This window comes from Myodes glareolus, chromosome 26 (genome assembly GCF_982192425.1).
Source record: "Myodes glareolus chromosome 26, mMyoGla1.1, whole genome shotgun sequence".
Taxonomy (NCBI): Eukaryota; Metazoa; Chordata; class Mammalia; order Rodentia; family Cricetidae; genus Myodes; species Myodes glareolus.
The window spans coordinates 25,476,717-25,494,783 of NC_142051.1; the positions used below are offsets into that span (position 1 = coordinate 25,476,717).

At 40.2% G+C, this 18,067-nt stretch overlaps 1 protein-coding gene across 1 annotated transcript in view; it reads left to right on the plus strand.

The window, feature by feature from the left end:
- The window catches only part of Mettl25 (methyltransferase like 25), an 87,221-nt gene that overhangs the window by 54,997 nt on the left and 14,157 nt on the right, over positions 1-18,067 (plus strand). The window contains exon 9 of the mRNA XM_048418152.3: positions 8,277-8,370. Within this exon, the coding sequence (XP_048274109.2) occupies positions 8,277-8,370 (94 nt within the window). The remainder of the gene's footprint in view (positions 1-8,276; positions 8,371-18,067) is intronic.

Sequence of the window (18,067 nt, forward strand, 5' to 3'; positions counted from 1 at the left end):
GGTGGGGCCAGTTCTCCTGCTTTCGTGCCCGCAGGATCGGTACTTCCACACAGGTGGGCCATCAGTGCTACCTCTGTTGTGTTGCCCAGACCTGCAGGACCCACTTTCCTAAGTGTGGCAGCTGCTAAGGGAGGGTCAGCTCCCTCACCATCACTTGGCAGAGGAGTGGGGTGTGGCCAGCTATCCCACTCACACCCTCAGACCAAACTCATTCATGCCTCCACCAGCAGGGGCAGCTCTACTATGCTGCCCAGCTGAGGTGCAGGGCCCATTTCCCGAGGGCTACAACTGGTAAGGGAGAGGATAGGCTCCCTCATTTGTCACAGATGGCCAGGGGTGAGTTGTAAGAGGAGACATCTCTTCCCATGCTCACAACTTTGAGGCTGGCTTAACAATACCTCTGCAAACAGGATCAACTTTGCTGTGTTGCCCAGATGAGGTACAGGACTCATTTCCGTGCTCCCTGAGTGTTAGCGCTGGCAAAGTGGAGGGGGAGATCATCTTTCCCTGGCTCCCATAACCACACCGCAGATGAGGGAGGTGGTACCAGCTATGTCCCTCTCGCTCCCTTAGGACTGTCTCACCCAAGCCCCTGTCTACAGGGTCAACTCTTCTATGCTCCACTAGTGAGGTGCAGGACCCATTCTCCCAAGTACTGCAGCTGGTGAGGGACTGTGTCAAGTCCCCCACCTGCGACAGGTGGCAGGGGGAGGACATCCCTCACCATCACACGGCATATGAGAATGGTGACCTCCTCTCCCATGATCATGCCCTCAGGACTAGCTCACCCATGCCCCAGCGCACAGAGTCAGCTCTGATATGCTGCCCAGGTGAGGTGTGGCACCCTCCATGCCTGCATGCTTTCTCGGGTGAAGGACAAGACCAGTTCTCCCTAGTGTTACAGCCAGTGAGGGGCGGGGCCAATTCTTTATAGCCTTATTCTCTCTGCCTTTGGTGCCAGCAGGAGCCATAGACATCAACAGAAACAAACCATGGCTGCATCAGGGCCATGAACCCAGAAATGGGTCCCAACAGGAGCCCAGGCCAAGACATCATGACCCTGCAAGGTGCCAGTGAGTCAGTGATTTCTCCTCTGAGCCCGGGCCCATATGGGTCTCCTTGTCCTGCTTAGACCATCATGGCTCTGGGAAGGACCATACTTCCTCACCACAAAGAGATCAAATAGTGCCTAACCGCTGCGCCGGATGCCAGGCGGGCTCGTGGTTGGTGCGTTGATGTTGCTGGAGTCCTTTCGAGGGCACGGGCTAGAAAGTTTGGCAGCCATCAGTTGAGTTCCACCTGCCCCAGCCGCGTGGCTTGGGGCATCGCTGGCCTGGGCTAGAAACCCATGAGTGTTTTTAAAAGCTTTTGGAAAGGGACAAATGAGACTTTGATCAATACGTATTGATGTTCTCCAGATAGTTTTTCCAAAGTGGTGCTGTAAAAGCATTTTGATAGCGAAGGGTTCTCAGTGTAAGTGAGTGCTGCTTCTGCTGTTGCCCTGCCCTGATTCCTACTGCACACTCATATTTTAAAGACTGGATAAATTGACTGAGAGACAGCAGAGTCACCATTACAAGTAAAAGCGTTGTAAGGTGATGGATGCAAGAAGATTGCTATTTCATAACTAATTTGGGCAACTTTGTGGAACTCTGTCTCAAAAATATGATGATGAAAAATATGATGATGAAAATATGATGATGTAAAAAAGATAATGAGCTCTTGAGCTGTCTGCCCCAGACACCACCCCTGTTCTCAGTGTTAGGACAGTGAGGTCTTGAGTGCTTCCGAGCCGCTCCTCCCCCGCCACTCCATCTTCCTGTTTGTAAATTGAGATGGATGATAATTACCTTAAATGGATCCCTTGAAAGGTCAGTCATTGCTCAAAGCAATGCGTGAAACATAGTGTTTATTAGTTTTCCAATACGTTCCTTGATTTAAACCATGTCTCAAAATATATACACACTCATATTCTTTTGGTGTTTTATGAAACAAACTCTGAAAACACATACAAGAACATTCAAGAAAGGAATTATTCTGACCCTCTGAGACCATCCATTGGTATTTAAGTCAGTATTTGCCTATCAAAACTCCAAAGGAATTAACAACAGAAAAATAAAGTTCTTACGATTTTTTTAATGTTATATACACTTGTAAACAACTGTAAGGTACTAAAATTTTTATTAAATGGAGCTGTTCACATTCATATTTTCTGTTAGCTGTAGTAAATACAGGCATGTTTTCAATCTTGGAAGTTTTGTTCAACACCTTTTCATTGGTTTGACTGGTCCTTGCTGTCCTTTATAGTTTTACCATATGTCTAGAAGCCTGTATTTTTGACAGCTTCTTTTGGATATTATTTGTCTGTATATTACAAAATACTTGTGTAAAATATTTTGTATTACTTTAAATGCTATACCGCAGTATATGTGATATGCCATACGAGTATTACTTTCATTCATATAATTTAAATACACATTAAAAATCAGCTCTTCTCTATTATTATGTTCTTGTGCCATATACCATATTGTAAATAATTTTGGAATTGTGGTTCAGAGGAGAGGGTTGTATTTTTGTTATTGCTGTTTACTTGCTTGTGTTTTTCTTTTTCAGAGGTAAAAATTGAACGTGTGTGTGTGTGTGCGCATGTGTGTGTTTGACACGTATGCCTGCCTTGTGAGCACAAGCGCATACAGGTGCACACAAAGGCCAGAGGTTAATATCTGGTCTTCCCTTGATCACTTTTGGGACAGGTTCTTTCATTTAACCTGAAGTTCATGATTTGTTTTGGCTGATTGGCCAAGCTTCAGGGATCTGCCTATCTCCACCTCTCCAACTCTACAGAGTTGAGCTTAAAGGTACCAGCCTAGGTGGTTGCCTCAGGTCTAGGGATCCAAACGCAGATCCTCATCTTTGAACACCAGGCACTTTACCAACTGAGGTATCGACACAACCCCTTGGACATTTTGGGTTTTACAGCATGAATTTAAAAAAGGGAAACTGTTACATTTATGTTTTTGCTTATTTGAGTCAAAGTTTGAGGGACTCTGTGTGTGTGCCATGGCACTGTGTGGGGGTCAGAGGAAGCGGTGTCTGAAGTAGAATCTGAAAGGGGTTTGGGCTTCCAAGAACAAGGCTTGAAAATGGAATCAATGTTCCAAGACTAGTGTTTATTTATAGTTAAGAGAAAGTGTGCTCAAAAAAGCTGTTAAAGTGCCAGTGTTGCCGAGGAGACAGTGTCATAACACAGTGTTGGAGAGCTCAGTGAGGGCCCAGTAACACTCTTATTCACTCAATGAAGGTTCACACCCTACTCTCACGATCAAAATTCATGAGACACTCTTAAAGAATTTAAAAAGCAGGAGTGACCCAACCACTCACCTTGCTTGTTCTCTTTGTCTTATAGTTTCTTCATGTTATTGCTAAAGATAAATAATAATACAGATAAATAAAAGATCTCAAAGGTCTTATGCAGTAAATTATTGTATAACATACTAAAAGTAGTGTACTGTTAGAATAAGAATAAGTACGCTGTTAGATGTTGGAACATTTAAAAGTATACTCTGAAAAGGAAAAGGAAGACATGAACAGATCAAAATTGAAAACGTTTCTCTTACTTTTAAGCCACCTCAAACATAAAATCCAGGGATCAAAACAGTGTGCCAGTCCTTATATCCTGACTTCAACCTGCAGTGGCATCTAATTCCGCTTCTTAGATGTACTTAGTCCACTCTTAGCGGAGCAGCTCTCGGCAGCTGATAGCTACTAGCAGAGATTTAGTTTTCTATAAGATGCCTCCCCCTGGAAAGTATGGACCTCATACTAGTGGAAACCCACATATCCTAGAATATGTGGGAAGGACCAATTGAACTTAATGGGTGAAAAGAAAATTGCGTGGTGAAGACAGATGAATCTGGGAAGAGTTAGTGAGGGGATGATTGTGATTGAAACATGTATGAAATTCTCAAAGAGAGAAAATAAAATTTAAAAATTTAAAAGAATAATAGACATAAATAGTGAATATAAAAAAGTTAATAAAATGTTTCCATAAAATGTAGACATAATCCATCAGCTTAGGATATGACTCAGTGGATAAAATGCTTCCTGCCCAACCTTCAGGACCTGAGTTCAGATCTCATACACCCAAATACACCTATAATGCACAGCCTAGAGCTGAGTGGCAAAGCAAGAGAGCCCTGAAACCTGCTGCTTAGCCAGTCTCGCCAAAATGTTGAGCTCCGGGTTAGTGAGAGACCCTGTCTGCAAAAATAAAGTGGGAAGGAAAAGAGTTATAGATTTTAAAAAAAGCCCTCTATGCCTTGCAACACATACCCACAAACATATAAATGCACATGTGCACACACACTTACATAAACCACACACACAAACATATAAATGCACATGTGCACACACCCTTATATAAACCATACACACAAACATATAAATGCACATGTGCACACACACTTACATAAACCACACACACAAACATATAAATGCACATGTGCACACACCCTTATATAAACCACACACACAAACATATAAATGCACATGTGCACACACACTTACATAAACCACACACACAAACATATAAATGCATGTATGCACACACACATAAACCACAAACTATGAATTCAGGAGTGGCTTTTCTTCTTAATGGAGCCAGGGAGATAGAGTATTCACAACTTTTTAGGTGACAAATTGGTTCTAAACACATGTAAACAGAAATGAAGAAAGATTTCAAGCCTAGGTGGTAGAACATTGGTGGTATGATGGAGAAAGAGGACAGGAAGGGTCAAATGGGGTGGGAGCTGGGCAAGAAGGGAGTATGGGGAGGGATGACTGACGTGGACGACCTTTGAAGATGCCTTATAAAACCTACAGTAGAAGCTTCCAAAAGTGCATTTATATATAAAAGTTTAAATGGTGTTACCCTGAAACATGGGCTTATCTCTCTCCCAGATACCATAGTCTATTAAATAAGACCAGTGTCAGATGTGTGTTGCCTCTCTTTGAGTTATTGGTCAAAGAGTTACTATAGGGCCTTCCCATTTCAAAAAAACAAAAAAACAAAACAAAACAAAACAAAAAAACCTTACGAGCTATTACTATTTGTTTTGCTTACCTTCCAGATCTTGGTAGAAATCTTCTATTTTCTAAAGTTACCACATACTTGAGTCATAGGATATGAAAAAAATCAAGCTTTTACTCAACTGGGAGCTTTGTCCTTGCTGGCTAATTTCCATGGTTCTGTGTGAACTAAGGACAAAGAAAAGTCATTAAAAGTCTTATGTGTACCCTGGAAGCTGTGATAACAACTGTTCTGGTAAAAGATATGTTCACTGATAAAATAGTGGCACAGATGCTATGGGACTAACCAACAACATTCTGACTGAATTTAAAGCCAATGCCACACTCAGAATGATTTTTTTTTCTAGTTTCATCCATTTACCTGCAAATTTCATGAGGGCATTGTTTTTTACAGCTGAATAATACTCCATTGTGCAAACATGTCACTCTTTCCTCATCCATTCTTCAGTTGAGGGACAGCTAGGTTGTTTCTAGGTTCTGGCTATTATGAATAATACTGCTATGAACATAGTCAAGCAAGTATCCTTGTGGTATGATTAAGCATCCTTTGGGTATATGCCCAAGATTGGTATAGCTGGGTCTTCAGAAAATTGAGCACGTTGATTCCCAATTTTCTGAGAAATCACCATACCGATCTCTAAAGTAACTATAGAATTTTGCACTTCCACCAGCAGTGAATGAGTGTTCCTCTTACTCCAATCCTCTCAAACTTAATCTGTTTTCAGCGTTTTTGATCTTAGCCATTCTGACAGGTGTAAGACGATATATCTCAGAGTTGTTCTGAATTGCATTTCCCTGATGACTAAGAGCAAACTGGGGGCAGAGAAGTGGGGAAGGAGGGATGGAAACTTGAGGTAGCCAGCAGAGGAAGCCAGAGGTAGGTTGGGGGCAGGACATGGAGGGGGAGAGTAATGAAGGAGATGTCTTGATGGCAGGGGGGCATTTCAGGGTTAGGGAAAAACCTATGGAAACCTCTAGGAATCCACAAGGATAACCTCAGCTAAGACTCCTTAGGTGACTCCCCTAATCGTCATCAGAGATCCTCTATCCAGTAACTGATGAAAACAGAGGCAGAGATCCACAGACAAGCACTGTGCTGAGTGTCTTGCTGAATATAGGGAGGAGGGATTCCAAGAGCCAGCAAGTTCATGGTGGGGAAGCTCACACAGACTTCTGATCGGGAGCTCATGGACTCTAGACCAACAGTTAGATCTTAGTTAGGAGCCTTCATGGAACTGACCTAGCCCCTCTGTTCGTGTGTGATAGTTATGTAGCTTGGTCTCTTTGTAAGGCTCCTAACAGTGAGATCAGGACCTGTAACTTGTTCCCCATGCTGGGTTACCTTGCCCAGCCTTGAGGCAAGAAGAGGCACTAGGTCCTGCCACAACTTGATGTGCCATGCTTTGCTCAAGCCCATGGAGGGAGGCCTGCCTCTTCTGAATGGAGACAAAGGAGGAATGGAAGGGGATTAGGGATGAAAAAAGGGGGCCTGGGAGGAGAAGAGGGAGGGAGGGGAGATTGTGGTCAGTATGTAAAATAAATGAAAAAAAATGTTATTTAAATAAATTTTAAAAACCAATGCCACAAGATAGAATACATTGCCTAGTATTGTTAGCTGGGCAAACATCCCATAACTGGCTAGGTCATGGCCCTAGGGTATGACCTAATACTATTATTCTGCTAACTGGACATAGCCCTCCTCTGTTCTTTATACCCATAGATTAGAACATCCCTAAAGCCATATCAGATAAGCCACTTTTTGCAGTAGATGCTGAGAATAAGAGACTGTGGGGTGCTTAGCTCTAAATGAAACTTCTGTATCATTCCTCCTCACCCTAAGGCTCAGAAATCTCTTCAGAAAAGAGGGTGAAAAGATTGTAAAAGCCAGGGTTAGTAGACTTCTGTAGTAAAGTCATATTTGCCAGACATTAGAGGGTCATTGAACACATAAGGCTCTGACTGTATGCATAATTCATCAAGGGAGCCAAATTATTAGCATGAATGAGGTGAGGGGGGAAGGTCGTGGAATCTCACTCCTGCCTGGCTCAAGAATTATTACCAATTGATTGAGACTGGGGAGGAAAGCCAGTTTTTACAAGACCCCTGGGAGGCTAACTCGTGATCCAATAGATGCTCCTATACCCATGCACATGCACATAGCCCTTAGTGGACTTTACAGGTTTACTAAGAACAGCACATGGAGTAGGGAGAGAAAGGTGATGGGGGTGCTTAGAGGGTGTAAGGTGAAGAATTAGAAGAAATAGGGGTGAATTTAGCCAAAGCATCATATGCATGGATACATCTGTAAAATTCTCAAACAGTAATAAAAAAGACTTCAGAAAGTATTTGGGATTGCAATAATATGACATAGTAAATAGAATTGAAGCTGCTGTGTTGAAGTGTAACTGAAGGATCCATTGCACAGGTAGAAGGGTAGAGTATAATGTATAGTCATAGGCGTGATGTCCTTGTACAGCCACTTTGGAAATCGGTATGGTGGTTTCTCAGAAAATTGGGAATCAACCTACTCAATTTTCTGAAGACCCAGCTATACCAATCTTGGGCCTAATTTATCACTTTTGATAACATGTAGGTACTGATTTTCTTATGCCTCTGATTTTTACATTATGCTTAAGTTGTGGTCCAAATCAAGAGATGTGATAATCTAGCATAGTATTATCTTAATTGAAAACTATTTCATGATATTTTGTTTAAATTATAATGAAAATCTGCAAGGCATAAATGATTGTCAGACTCCAGTTGACTGTTAATGCTTAGTTCTCTTTGAATGGCCGCTGAAATATTGCCCTGTTAGAACATGTTGCAATAAACTCTGCAATATAATATAACGGCAATAAAAGGAAAATGTGTTTTGATCACAGTGGAAACTTTTCAGGGCCTATTCCTTGTTAAACTTGAGTTTTTAATAATATAAATTTGAAATGTCTCTTACATGGTATTGTGTTCAGAATATTATCTTCCACTGCTGTGTATTCCAAGAATTCTCAGGAGCAGGTCCTAAATATAATGCCACTTACAAACATCACAAAAGTATGACTTCATTTTTATCACATCTGGACTTTGTACCATATATATCTAAGATATTTTTAAATACTGCATGTTGAAATTTAAAACCATCTATACTTTAAATTGGAAAAACTCAAAAGAGATCCGCTTTTGTTTTGCAGTGATCGGCACGTTGGCAAAATTTATTCCAAATGCTCCTCCTTTCTGGATTATGTCAGAATGTCACTGAAGAAGCTTGGCTTAGACGAATCCAAGGTCAGTGTGTGATTACCTTTTAGTTTTACAAGAATTCTTGGTAGGGTAGTAAATTGAAGCAATACAGAATCATTTGCTTTCTACTAGGCTCTCTCCTATAAAAAGTCTAAATTATATTGAAATTAAGCCTCTGTTACCCTTTTTTTGCAATTCACCTTTCCTGTCAAATGTATAGAAAGTTTATTATTGTGTATTACCAGAGCAACTCCTTTTTAAGGATTTTTTTTAGTTAAAAGAATGTTTAATTTCACTAAATAGAATAGGGTTAAAAAGTAGAACATTGTAAATGGAAATTAGAACTAAATAAAGAAATGATTAATTTTAAAATATTGATTTGCAATTTTATGACTAATTATAACTTAGAATATTAAATTTAGAATGACTAAGTGTGAGCATTCTGTTACGTTGGAGCATCACAGTAGCTATAAGCTAACACTGTTAATAACATTATTAAAAGTAAATAGTAAGCTAGTTGATTCAGGAAAAACTCAATATACATTAACTAAAACACTAAATAGAACTACTGTTACTCTGCCATATTAAATTGGTTATAAGTTGGAAAATAATAATATATCTCTTAGTCTCTTTTCTGGTTGCTGTGGTAAAATGCCCTAACACAAGTTTTAGGGGAAAAAAAGGTTTATTTTAGCTCACAACACCAGGTTACATCCTTCCATAATAGTGAAATCATAATGGTAAGAGCTTGAAGACGTTGGTCATTACCATGGCTATCATCAAGGACAGAGGGCAGCAAATACGTGACTCACTTTCTCTACTGTTACACAGACCAGCGTGCCCTGCCTAGGGAATGATGCTACCTGCGGTGAATGCATCTTTCCACCTCAGTTTTTTTTTAATATAATCACTATAATCCCCATAGACATGCCCACAGACCATTGTGATGTAGATAGTCCTATACCAAGATTCTTCCCACATGATTCTAGATTATGCCCATTGATAATTAGAACTAACCATCACAGTATGACATTATTCTTTTAAAAGAGAATACATACACAGACATAATTATATTGCAACTAAGTTAAAGTGTGCAGTTGTCTACTGTACCGTTGCCATTTTGGTATTGTTTATTATCTATTTCTTAGAGCAACTAGCTAGTAGTAGTTTTGTTGCTGTATCAAATGGTTATGAAAGTTGTATGATTTAGGAATAAATAAATAAGTGAGAAGATACATGTAAAACTCACCCACTATTTATATGTAATTGCTGACTGCATTACACTACCTACTGTTTATCTCTATTGGTGTATTATTAGTAATGTCATAATTGACAGGATTCTCATAAGTATTTTTACTTAATAAAATGAAAGTACGTTTGCATAAATGGTTGAACATGTTCACTATGGCTTACTTAAACTGAAAACATACTATCGTTTTCCAAAGACGAAACAGAAAAACATCTAGAAGAATTAATACCTATCCTTCTTTCTGACTCTGTCTTCTCAAGTTTATTATTATTAATATTAGCCACAGTAAAAGTTCTTTGATGCATATATTAATATTTAGTTATTAGAATATTAATCATGGTTAACATTTACTAAACATTTACTGTGTGATAGATGTTATGCTAAGGATATCACATTGCCTCATTGACTTTTCACAGAACAGTTACAGCAGACAGCTGAAATCATATGGCAAATCACTGATTCCCTCACTCTAGAGGGAAACAGGAGACTACATATAGGAGCAAATGCCAAAATCTAAGATTGGTAGCAAACAGGAACCACATTAGGAAAGCCTGGCAACTTAGAGGCTTATAGGCAGAGACTGCTCATTTGTTCCCAGCCACCCAGACCTGAAATAATTACATAGAAACTATATTAATTACAATGCTGTTTGGCCTATTAACTCGGGTTTCTTATTAAGTAACTCTCACATCCTAAGTTAACCCATTTCTATTATTTTGTATTTTACCATGAGATTCATGGTTTGTTACCACTTGCTTTTTGAGCAGCTTGATGGCATCTCTCTTCTTTGGTAGCTACATGGCATCTCCTTGACTCTGCCTACTCTTTATAGATCTCTTTTAGTGTGGATAAATGCTACCCTGGCATAGGCCAAAGCATCTTTTTTATTACCCAATGGTAATAAAGCTTATTCATAGCATACAGAGGGGAAACCCACATCAGAGACTCATTGTGAGCAGTTGTGAAAATGAAAACTAGGGAGTTTAGACAATCTTTCTTTTTCTATTTTTTTTTATTAATTTATAAAAATTTCCACTTCCTCTCCTCCTCCCAATACCCTTCCACTCCCCCCCAGCCCCTCTCCTCCTCCCTCTCCAGTCCTAAAAGCAGTCAGGGTTTCCTGCCCCGTGGGAAGTTCAAGTTCCTCCCCCCTCCCTCCAGGTCTGGGAAGGTGAGCATTCAAACAGACTAGGATCCCAAAAAGCCAGAACATGCAGAGGAAACAAGTCCCAGTGCCATTATCAATGGCTTCTCAGACAGCCCCCATGTCAGCCACATTCAGAGAATCCGGTTTGATCGCATTATCGTTCAGTCCCAGTCCAACTAGCCTTGGTGAGCTCTCATTCGATCAGTCTTCTTGTATCAGTGGGTGAACGCACCCCTCGCGGTCCTGACTTCCTTGTTCATGTTCTCCCTCCTTCTGTTCCTCATTTGGACCTTGGGTGCTCAGTCCAGTGATCCAATGTGGGTCTCTGTCTCTATCTCCATCCATTGTCGGATGAAGGTTCCCTCTGATCCTGACTTCCTTGCTCAGGTTCTCGCTCCTGCTTCTCATTTGGACCTAGGGAGTTAAGTCCAGTGTTCCAATGTGGGTCTCTGTCTCTATCTCCATGCATCGCCAGATGAAGGTTCTATGGTGATATGCAAAATATTCATCAGTGTGGCTATGGGACAAGGCCAGTTCAGGCACCCTCTCCTCTGCTGCCCAGGGAAGAATATGGGAACCACTCCTTGGACTTGGGAACCCCTCTAGAATCAAGTCTCTTGCAAACCCTAGAATGGCTCCCTTAGTTGAGATATATACTTCCCTGCTCCCACAACCATCCTTCCTCCCTCCCCCATCCCATTCCCCCAAGCTATCCCCCATCCTCCCCTTCTCCCTTCTCTCTTACCATCTCCCCTTACTTCCACCCCCCACCCCCATGCACCCCAGTTTGCCTGGCAATCTTGTCTACTTCCAATATCCAGGAGGATAACTACATGATTTTCTTCAGGTTCACCTTCTTATTTAGCTTCTCTAGGATCACGAATTATAGGCTCAAAGACCTTTAATTATGGCTAGAATCCACTTATGAGTGAGTATCTACCATATTCCTCTTTTTGGGTCTGGGTTATCTCACTCGATAAAGCGTTTTCTATTTCCATCCATTTGCATGCAAAATTCAAGATGTCATTGTTTTTTACCGCTGAGTAAAACTCTAATGTGTATATGTTCCATGCCTTCTTTAACAATTCTTCTATTGGGGGGCACCTAGGTTGTTTCCAGTTTCCGGCTATTACAAATAGTGCAGCTATGAACATAATTGAACAAATGCTTTTGAAGTATGTTAGGGCATCTCTTGGGTATATTCCCAAGAGTGGAATTGCTGGGTCCTGCGAGAGGTTGACTCCTAATTTCCTGAGAAACCGCCACACTGATTTCCAAAGTGGCTGCACAAGTTTGCATTCCCACCAACAATGGATGAGTGTTCCCCTCACTCCACATCCTCTCCAGCGTAGGCTATCATTGGTGTTTTTGAGTTTGGCTATTCTGGCAGGTGTAAGATGGTATCTCAAAGTTGTTTTGATTTGCATTTCCCTGATCGCTAAGGAGGTTGAGCATGACCTTAAGTGTCTTTTGGCCATTCGAAGTTCTTCTATTGAGAATTCTCTGTTCAGTTCAGTACCCCATTTTTTAATTATGTCAATTAGAGTTTTAGTGTCTAGGTTCTTGAGTTCTTTGTATATTTTGGAGATCAGACCTTTGTCTGATGAGGGGTTGGTGAAGATCTTCTCCCAGTCGGAAGGTAGCCTTTTTGTCTTACTGACAGTGTTCTTTGCTTTACGGAAGCTTCTCAGTTTCAGGAGGTGCCGTTTATTCATTGTTTCTCTTATTGTCTGTGCCTAGGAAGTGATATCCTGTGCCTATGTCTTGTAAGACTACTTCCCACTTTCTCTTCTATCAGGTTCAAAGTAGTCAGATTAATGTTGAGGTCTTTAATCCATTTGGACTTGAGTTTTGTGCATGGTGATAGATATGGATCTATTTTCATTCTTCTACAGGTTGACATCCAGTTATGCCAGCACCATTTGTTAAAGATGCTATCCTTCTTCCATTGTATACCTTTAGCACGCTTGTCGAAAATCAGGTGTTCATAGGTTTGTGGGTTAATATCCGGGTCTTCTATTTGATTCCATAGGTCGACTTCTCTGTTGTTATGCCAATACCAGCTGTTTTCAATACTGTAGCTCTGTAATAGAGTTTGAAGTCAGGGATGGTAATGCCTCCAGAAGTTCCTTTATTGTATAAGATTGTTTTGGCTATCCTCGATTTTTGTTTTGCCATATATAAAGTTGATTATTGTTCTCTCAAGGTCTGTGAAGAATTTTGACGGGATTTTGATGGGGATTGCATTGAATCTATAGATTGCTTTTGGTAGAATTGCCATTTTTACTATGTTGATCCTCCCAATCCAAGAGCAAGGGAGGTCTTTCCATTTTCTGGTATCCTCCTCAATTTCTTTCCTCAAAGACTTAAAGTTCTTGTCAAATAGGTCTTTCACTTCCTTGGTCAGAGTTATCCCAAGATATTTTATGCTATTTGTGGCTATCGTGAAAGGTGAAGTTTCTCTGATTTCCCTCTCTGTTTCTTTATCCTTTGTGTATAGGAGGGCAACTGATTTTTAGGAGTTGATCTTGTACCCTGCCACATTACTAAAGGTGTTTATCAACTGTAGGAGTTCTTTGGTAGAGTTTTTGGTGCCGCTTATGTACATTATCATATCGTCTGCAAATAACGAGAGTTTAACTTCTTCCTTTCCAATTCGAATCCACTTGATCCCCTTATGTTGTCTTATTGCTATTGCTAGAACTTCAAGCACTATATTGAAGAGGTATGATGAGAATGGACAGCCTTGTCGTGTTCCTGATTTTAGTGGAAAGGCTTTGAGTTTCTGTCCATTCAATTTGATGTTAGCTGTCGGCTTTCTTTAAATAGCTTTTATTATATTTAGGTATGATTTTTGTATTCCCAATCTCTCCAACACTCATAAAAGGGTGTTGAATTTTGTCAAATGCTTTTTCAGCATCTAATGAAATGATCATATGTTTTTTTTTCTTTCAGTTTATTTATATGATGGATTACATTGATAGTTTTGTGTATGTTGAACCAGCCCTGCATCTCTGGGATGAAGCCTACTTGATCATAATGGATAATTTTTCTAATGTGTTCTTGGATTCGGTTTGCCAGTATTTTGTTTAGAATTTTTGCGTCGATGTTCATGAGTGAGATTGGCCTGTAATTCTCTTTCTTGATTGTGTCTTTGTGTGGTTTTGTTATCAGGGTAACTGTAGCTTCATAAAAAGAATTTGGCAATGACTCTTCTGTTTCTATATTGTGAAATACATTAAAGAGTATAGGTATTAGCTCTTCTTGGAAGTTCTGGTAGAATTCTGCATTGAAACCATCTGGTCTGGGCTTTTTTTGGTCAGGAGGTTTTTGATAACAGCTTCTATTTCTTCGCTACTTACGGGTCTGTTTAGATTGTTCACCTGGTCTTGATTTAACTTTGGTAAATGGTACTTATCTAAAAAAAAGTTCATTTCTTTTACGTTTTTCAATTTTGTGGCATACAGGCTTTTGTAGTAAGATCTAATAATTCTCTGAATTTCCTCTGTGTCTGTGGTTATGTCCCCCTTTTCATTTCTGATCTTTTTAATTTGAGTGTTCTCTCTCTGCCGTTTGATTAGTTTGGCTAGGGGTTTGTCAATCTTGTTGATTTTCTTCAAGAACCAACTCTTTGTTTCATTGATTCTTTAGATTATTTTCTGTGTTTCTATTTTGTTGATTTCAGCCCTCAGTTTGATTATTTCCAGTCTTCTACTCCTCCTGGGTGAATCAGCTTCTTTTTTTTCTAGAGCTTTCAGGTGTGATGTTAAGTCTCCAATGTGTGCTTTCTCCATTTTCTTTAATTGGGCCCTTAATGCTATGAACTTTCCTCTTACCACTGCTTTCATTGTGTCCTATAGGTTTGAGTATGTTGTGTCTTTGTTTTCATTAAATTCAAGGAAGATTAGAATTTCTTTATTTCTTCCTTGACCCAGGGGTGATTCAGTAGTTGACTGTTCAACTTCCATGAGTTTGTAGACTTTCTGGGGTTAGAATTGTTGTTGAATTCTAACTTTATTCCATTGTGATCTGACAAAACACAGGTGGTTACTAATATTTTTTTTATCTGTGGAAGTTTGCTTTGTTACCAAGTATGTGGTCAATTTTCGAGAAGGTTCCATGAGCTGCAGAGAAGAAGGTATATTCTTTTCTATTTGGGTGGAATGTTCTATAGATATCTGTTAAGTCCATTTGATTCATTACCTCTATTAATTCTCTTATTTCTCTGTTAGGTTTCTGTCTGATTGACCTGTCCATTGGTGAGAGAGGTGTGTTGAAGTCTCCTACTATTATTGTGTGTGGTTTGCTTACTGCCTTGAGTTCTAGAAGTTTTTCTTTTACATAAGTGGGTGTTTTTAAATTAGGGGCATTAATATTCAGGATTGAGACTTCTGATGAATTGTTCCTGGTATGAGTAAAAAATGTCTGTCTCCATCTCTTCTGATTGATTTTAGTTTGAAGTCAATTTTGTTGGAAATTAGAATGGCCACACCCGCTTGTTTCTTAGGTCCATTTGCTTGAAAAACCTTTTCCCAACCCTTTACTCCGAGTAGATGTCTGTCTTTGTGGTTGAGGTGTGTTTCTTGTAAACAGCAGAATTTTGGATCCTGTTTTCATATCCAATCTCTTAATCTGTGCCTTTTTATAGGTGAGTTGAGTCCATTAATATTAAGTGATATTAATGACCAGTGGTTTTTGACTCCGGTTATTTTGTGTGTGTGTGTGTGTGTGTGTGTGTGTGTGTGTGTAGTAGAGTTTGTGTGTTTCCCTTCTTTGAGTTGTGGTTGTGAAGTGTCGCTAGATGTCTGAGTTATTGTAGGCAGTGTTGGCAATGTTAGATTCCTTGGGTTGCGATTTTCCTTCTATTACTTTCTGTAAGGCTGGATTTGTGGCTACGTATTGTTTAAATTTGTTTTTATCCTGGAATATTTTGTTTTCTCCATTGATAGTGAACAATAGCTTGACTGGGTATAGTAGCCTGGGCTTGCATCCATGATCTCTTAGTTTCTGCAGTACCTCTATCGAAGACCTTCTGGCTTTCATGGTTTTCATAGAGAGTCCGGTGTAAGTCTGATAGGTTTACCTTTGTAAGTTACTTGACCTTTTTCCTTTGCAGCTCTTAATATTCTTTCTTTAATCTGTACGTTTTGTGTTTTTATTCTTATATGGCACGGGGATGTATTTTTTTGATCCAGTCTATTCGGTGGTCTGTATGCTTCTTGAACCTTCATAGGAATATCGTTCTTTAGGTTGGGAAAGTTTTCTTCTATAATTTTGTTGAATATATTTTCTGGGCCTTTGATCTGCATTCTTTTCCTTCTTCTACTCCTATTATTCTTAGGTTTGATCTTTTTATTATGTCCTAGATTTCTTGAATGTTTTGTGATGAGAATTTGTTGGATTTGCTGTTTTCTTTGATCAGAGCGTTTATTTTCTCTATGGCGTTCAGAATCTGAGATTCATTCTTCTATCTCTTGTATTTTATTGGTTATACTTGATTCTGTAGTCTCTGTTCGTTTACCTAGATTTTCAGTATCTAGCCGGCCCTCAGTTTGTGTTTTCTTCATTGCCTCCATTTCAGTTTTCAATTCTTGAACTGTTTCCATTACCTGTCTGATTGTTTTTTCTTGGTTTTCCAGGGTATCATTCACGGATTTACTCATTTCTTCCAACTTTTTGTTATACTTCTCTTCCATTGCTTTACTCATTTCTTCAAATTTTTTGTTATACTTCTCATCCATTTCTTCAAGGGAGTTATTCATATCCTGTTTAAGGGACTCTATTGCTTTCATAATGGCACTTTTTTCCACTTCTTCAGGATTAGGGTGTTCAAGTCCTTCTGTTGTAGGGTCGCTGGGAACTGGTGTTTTCATGTTGTTTTTCATATTGTTGGAGGAATTCCTGCCTTGGCGTCTGCCCATCTCTTCTTTCAAATGCTCTCTAATGGATCTTCCGGTACCGGGTCAGGTTCCCTTGTTGCGCAAGGACCTCACTGACAGAATGCCTACCTTTCTGCAGGCAGGCTATTGAAACACAGGAATTCCCTCCTGCAGGGGTGCACTTACAGCCCAGTCCCAGCACGCAAGCCGGTTTAACTAGGGGATTTTATGGCCCCAAGGAGGAAGGGAGGAATAAAGGACGGAGTTCCTGGGTGAAAGCTGGGATGGGATAGGAGGCCAGAGGACTTATCAGGGTGGAGCAGCCCCTGCAGAGTGACCAGGGAGTCAAGGGAGTCGGGGAATGTCTGAGTTCCTCCTTGCCGGGCTTCTGCTGCGGGTCAGGAACAAACTCACCGCTCTGATTGATCTTCTGCTAGAGGATCAGTGCCCTCTTGCTGGCCAGGAATCTTGCTGAGCTGACACAGGGTCTACCTTTCCGCAGGCAGGCTATTGAAACACAGGAACTCCCTCCTGCCGGGTTGCACTTACAGCCCAGTCCCAGCATGCAAGCCAGCTGAGCTGGGGAATTTTATGGCCCCAAGGAGGAAGGGAGGAATAAAGGAAGGGTTTCCTGGGTGAAAGCTGGGATGGGATAGGAGGCGAGAGAGCTTAGCTCCTGCAGAGTGACCAGGGAGTCAAGGGGGTCTGGGAATCGGTTTAGACAATCTTAAGAGGTTGGCACACTTTTGTGAGGTTTGCCTCTGAATATAACCTAGTTCCTGTGAACAATGGAGAAAAAGCCCTTCGTTCTTGTGGCAAAGGAAGTGAAAGAATAACCATTTTAAAATAAGTGAGTAATTTTATTCATATCAAAACCTACTTCCAATGAGACCATATTTTATCAGAACCTGAGTGCTAGAGTTTTATCCACACCCAACTGAAGAGAGGAAGGGAGTATCCAACATTAGTCAATTCTGTAAATCCCAGCTCACCCAAGAGGGCCTGAAAAATACTAAGAAGAACTGGAGAAGTTCATAGTCAAGAGACAGGTTCAGTGACAGAGAGAGATCCAAGCATTAGAAGACAAAATACTTCTTACCACAACACTACTGATAACATATTCATAAGAGTACTTTTAATACAGTGTATCACTTTTGAATACCAAAAATTTATGAGGCATACTAAAGATAGTAAACACAGCTTGAAGAGATGGAACTCATCACAACCACATTGAGATATGACAAGGACACTGGAAATGTTAATCTGCAATTGTAAATAGAGTACTATGCCAAAGGTTTGAATTAATAAACTGGACAGCAGACACAGATGGGTAGTGTAATCAGAGAGATTATGGACAATATAAGACAAAGTTTTTGTTAAAAAGATTTTAGAAGTAGTTCAAAATATTGTACTCAGTCTGAAAGATCATAAGAGCTAGAGGTGGTGGATAACTCCAAGGAAGCAGTG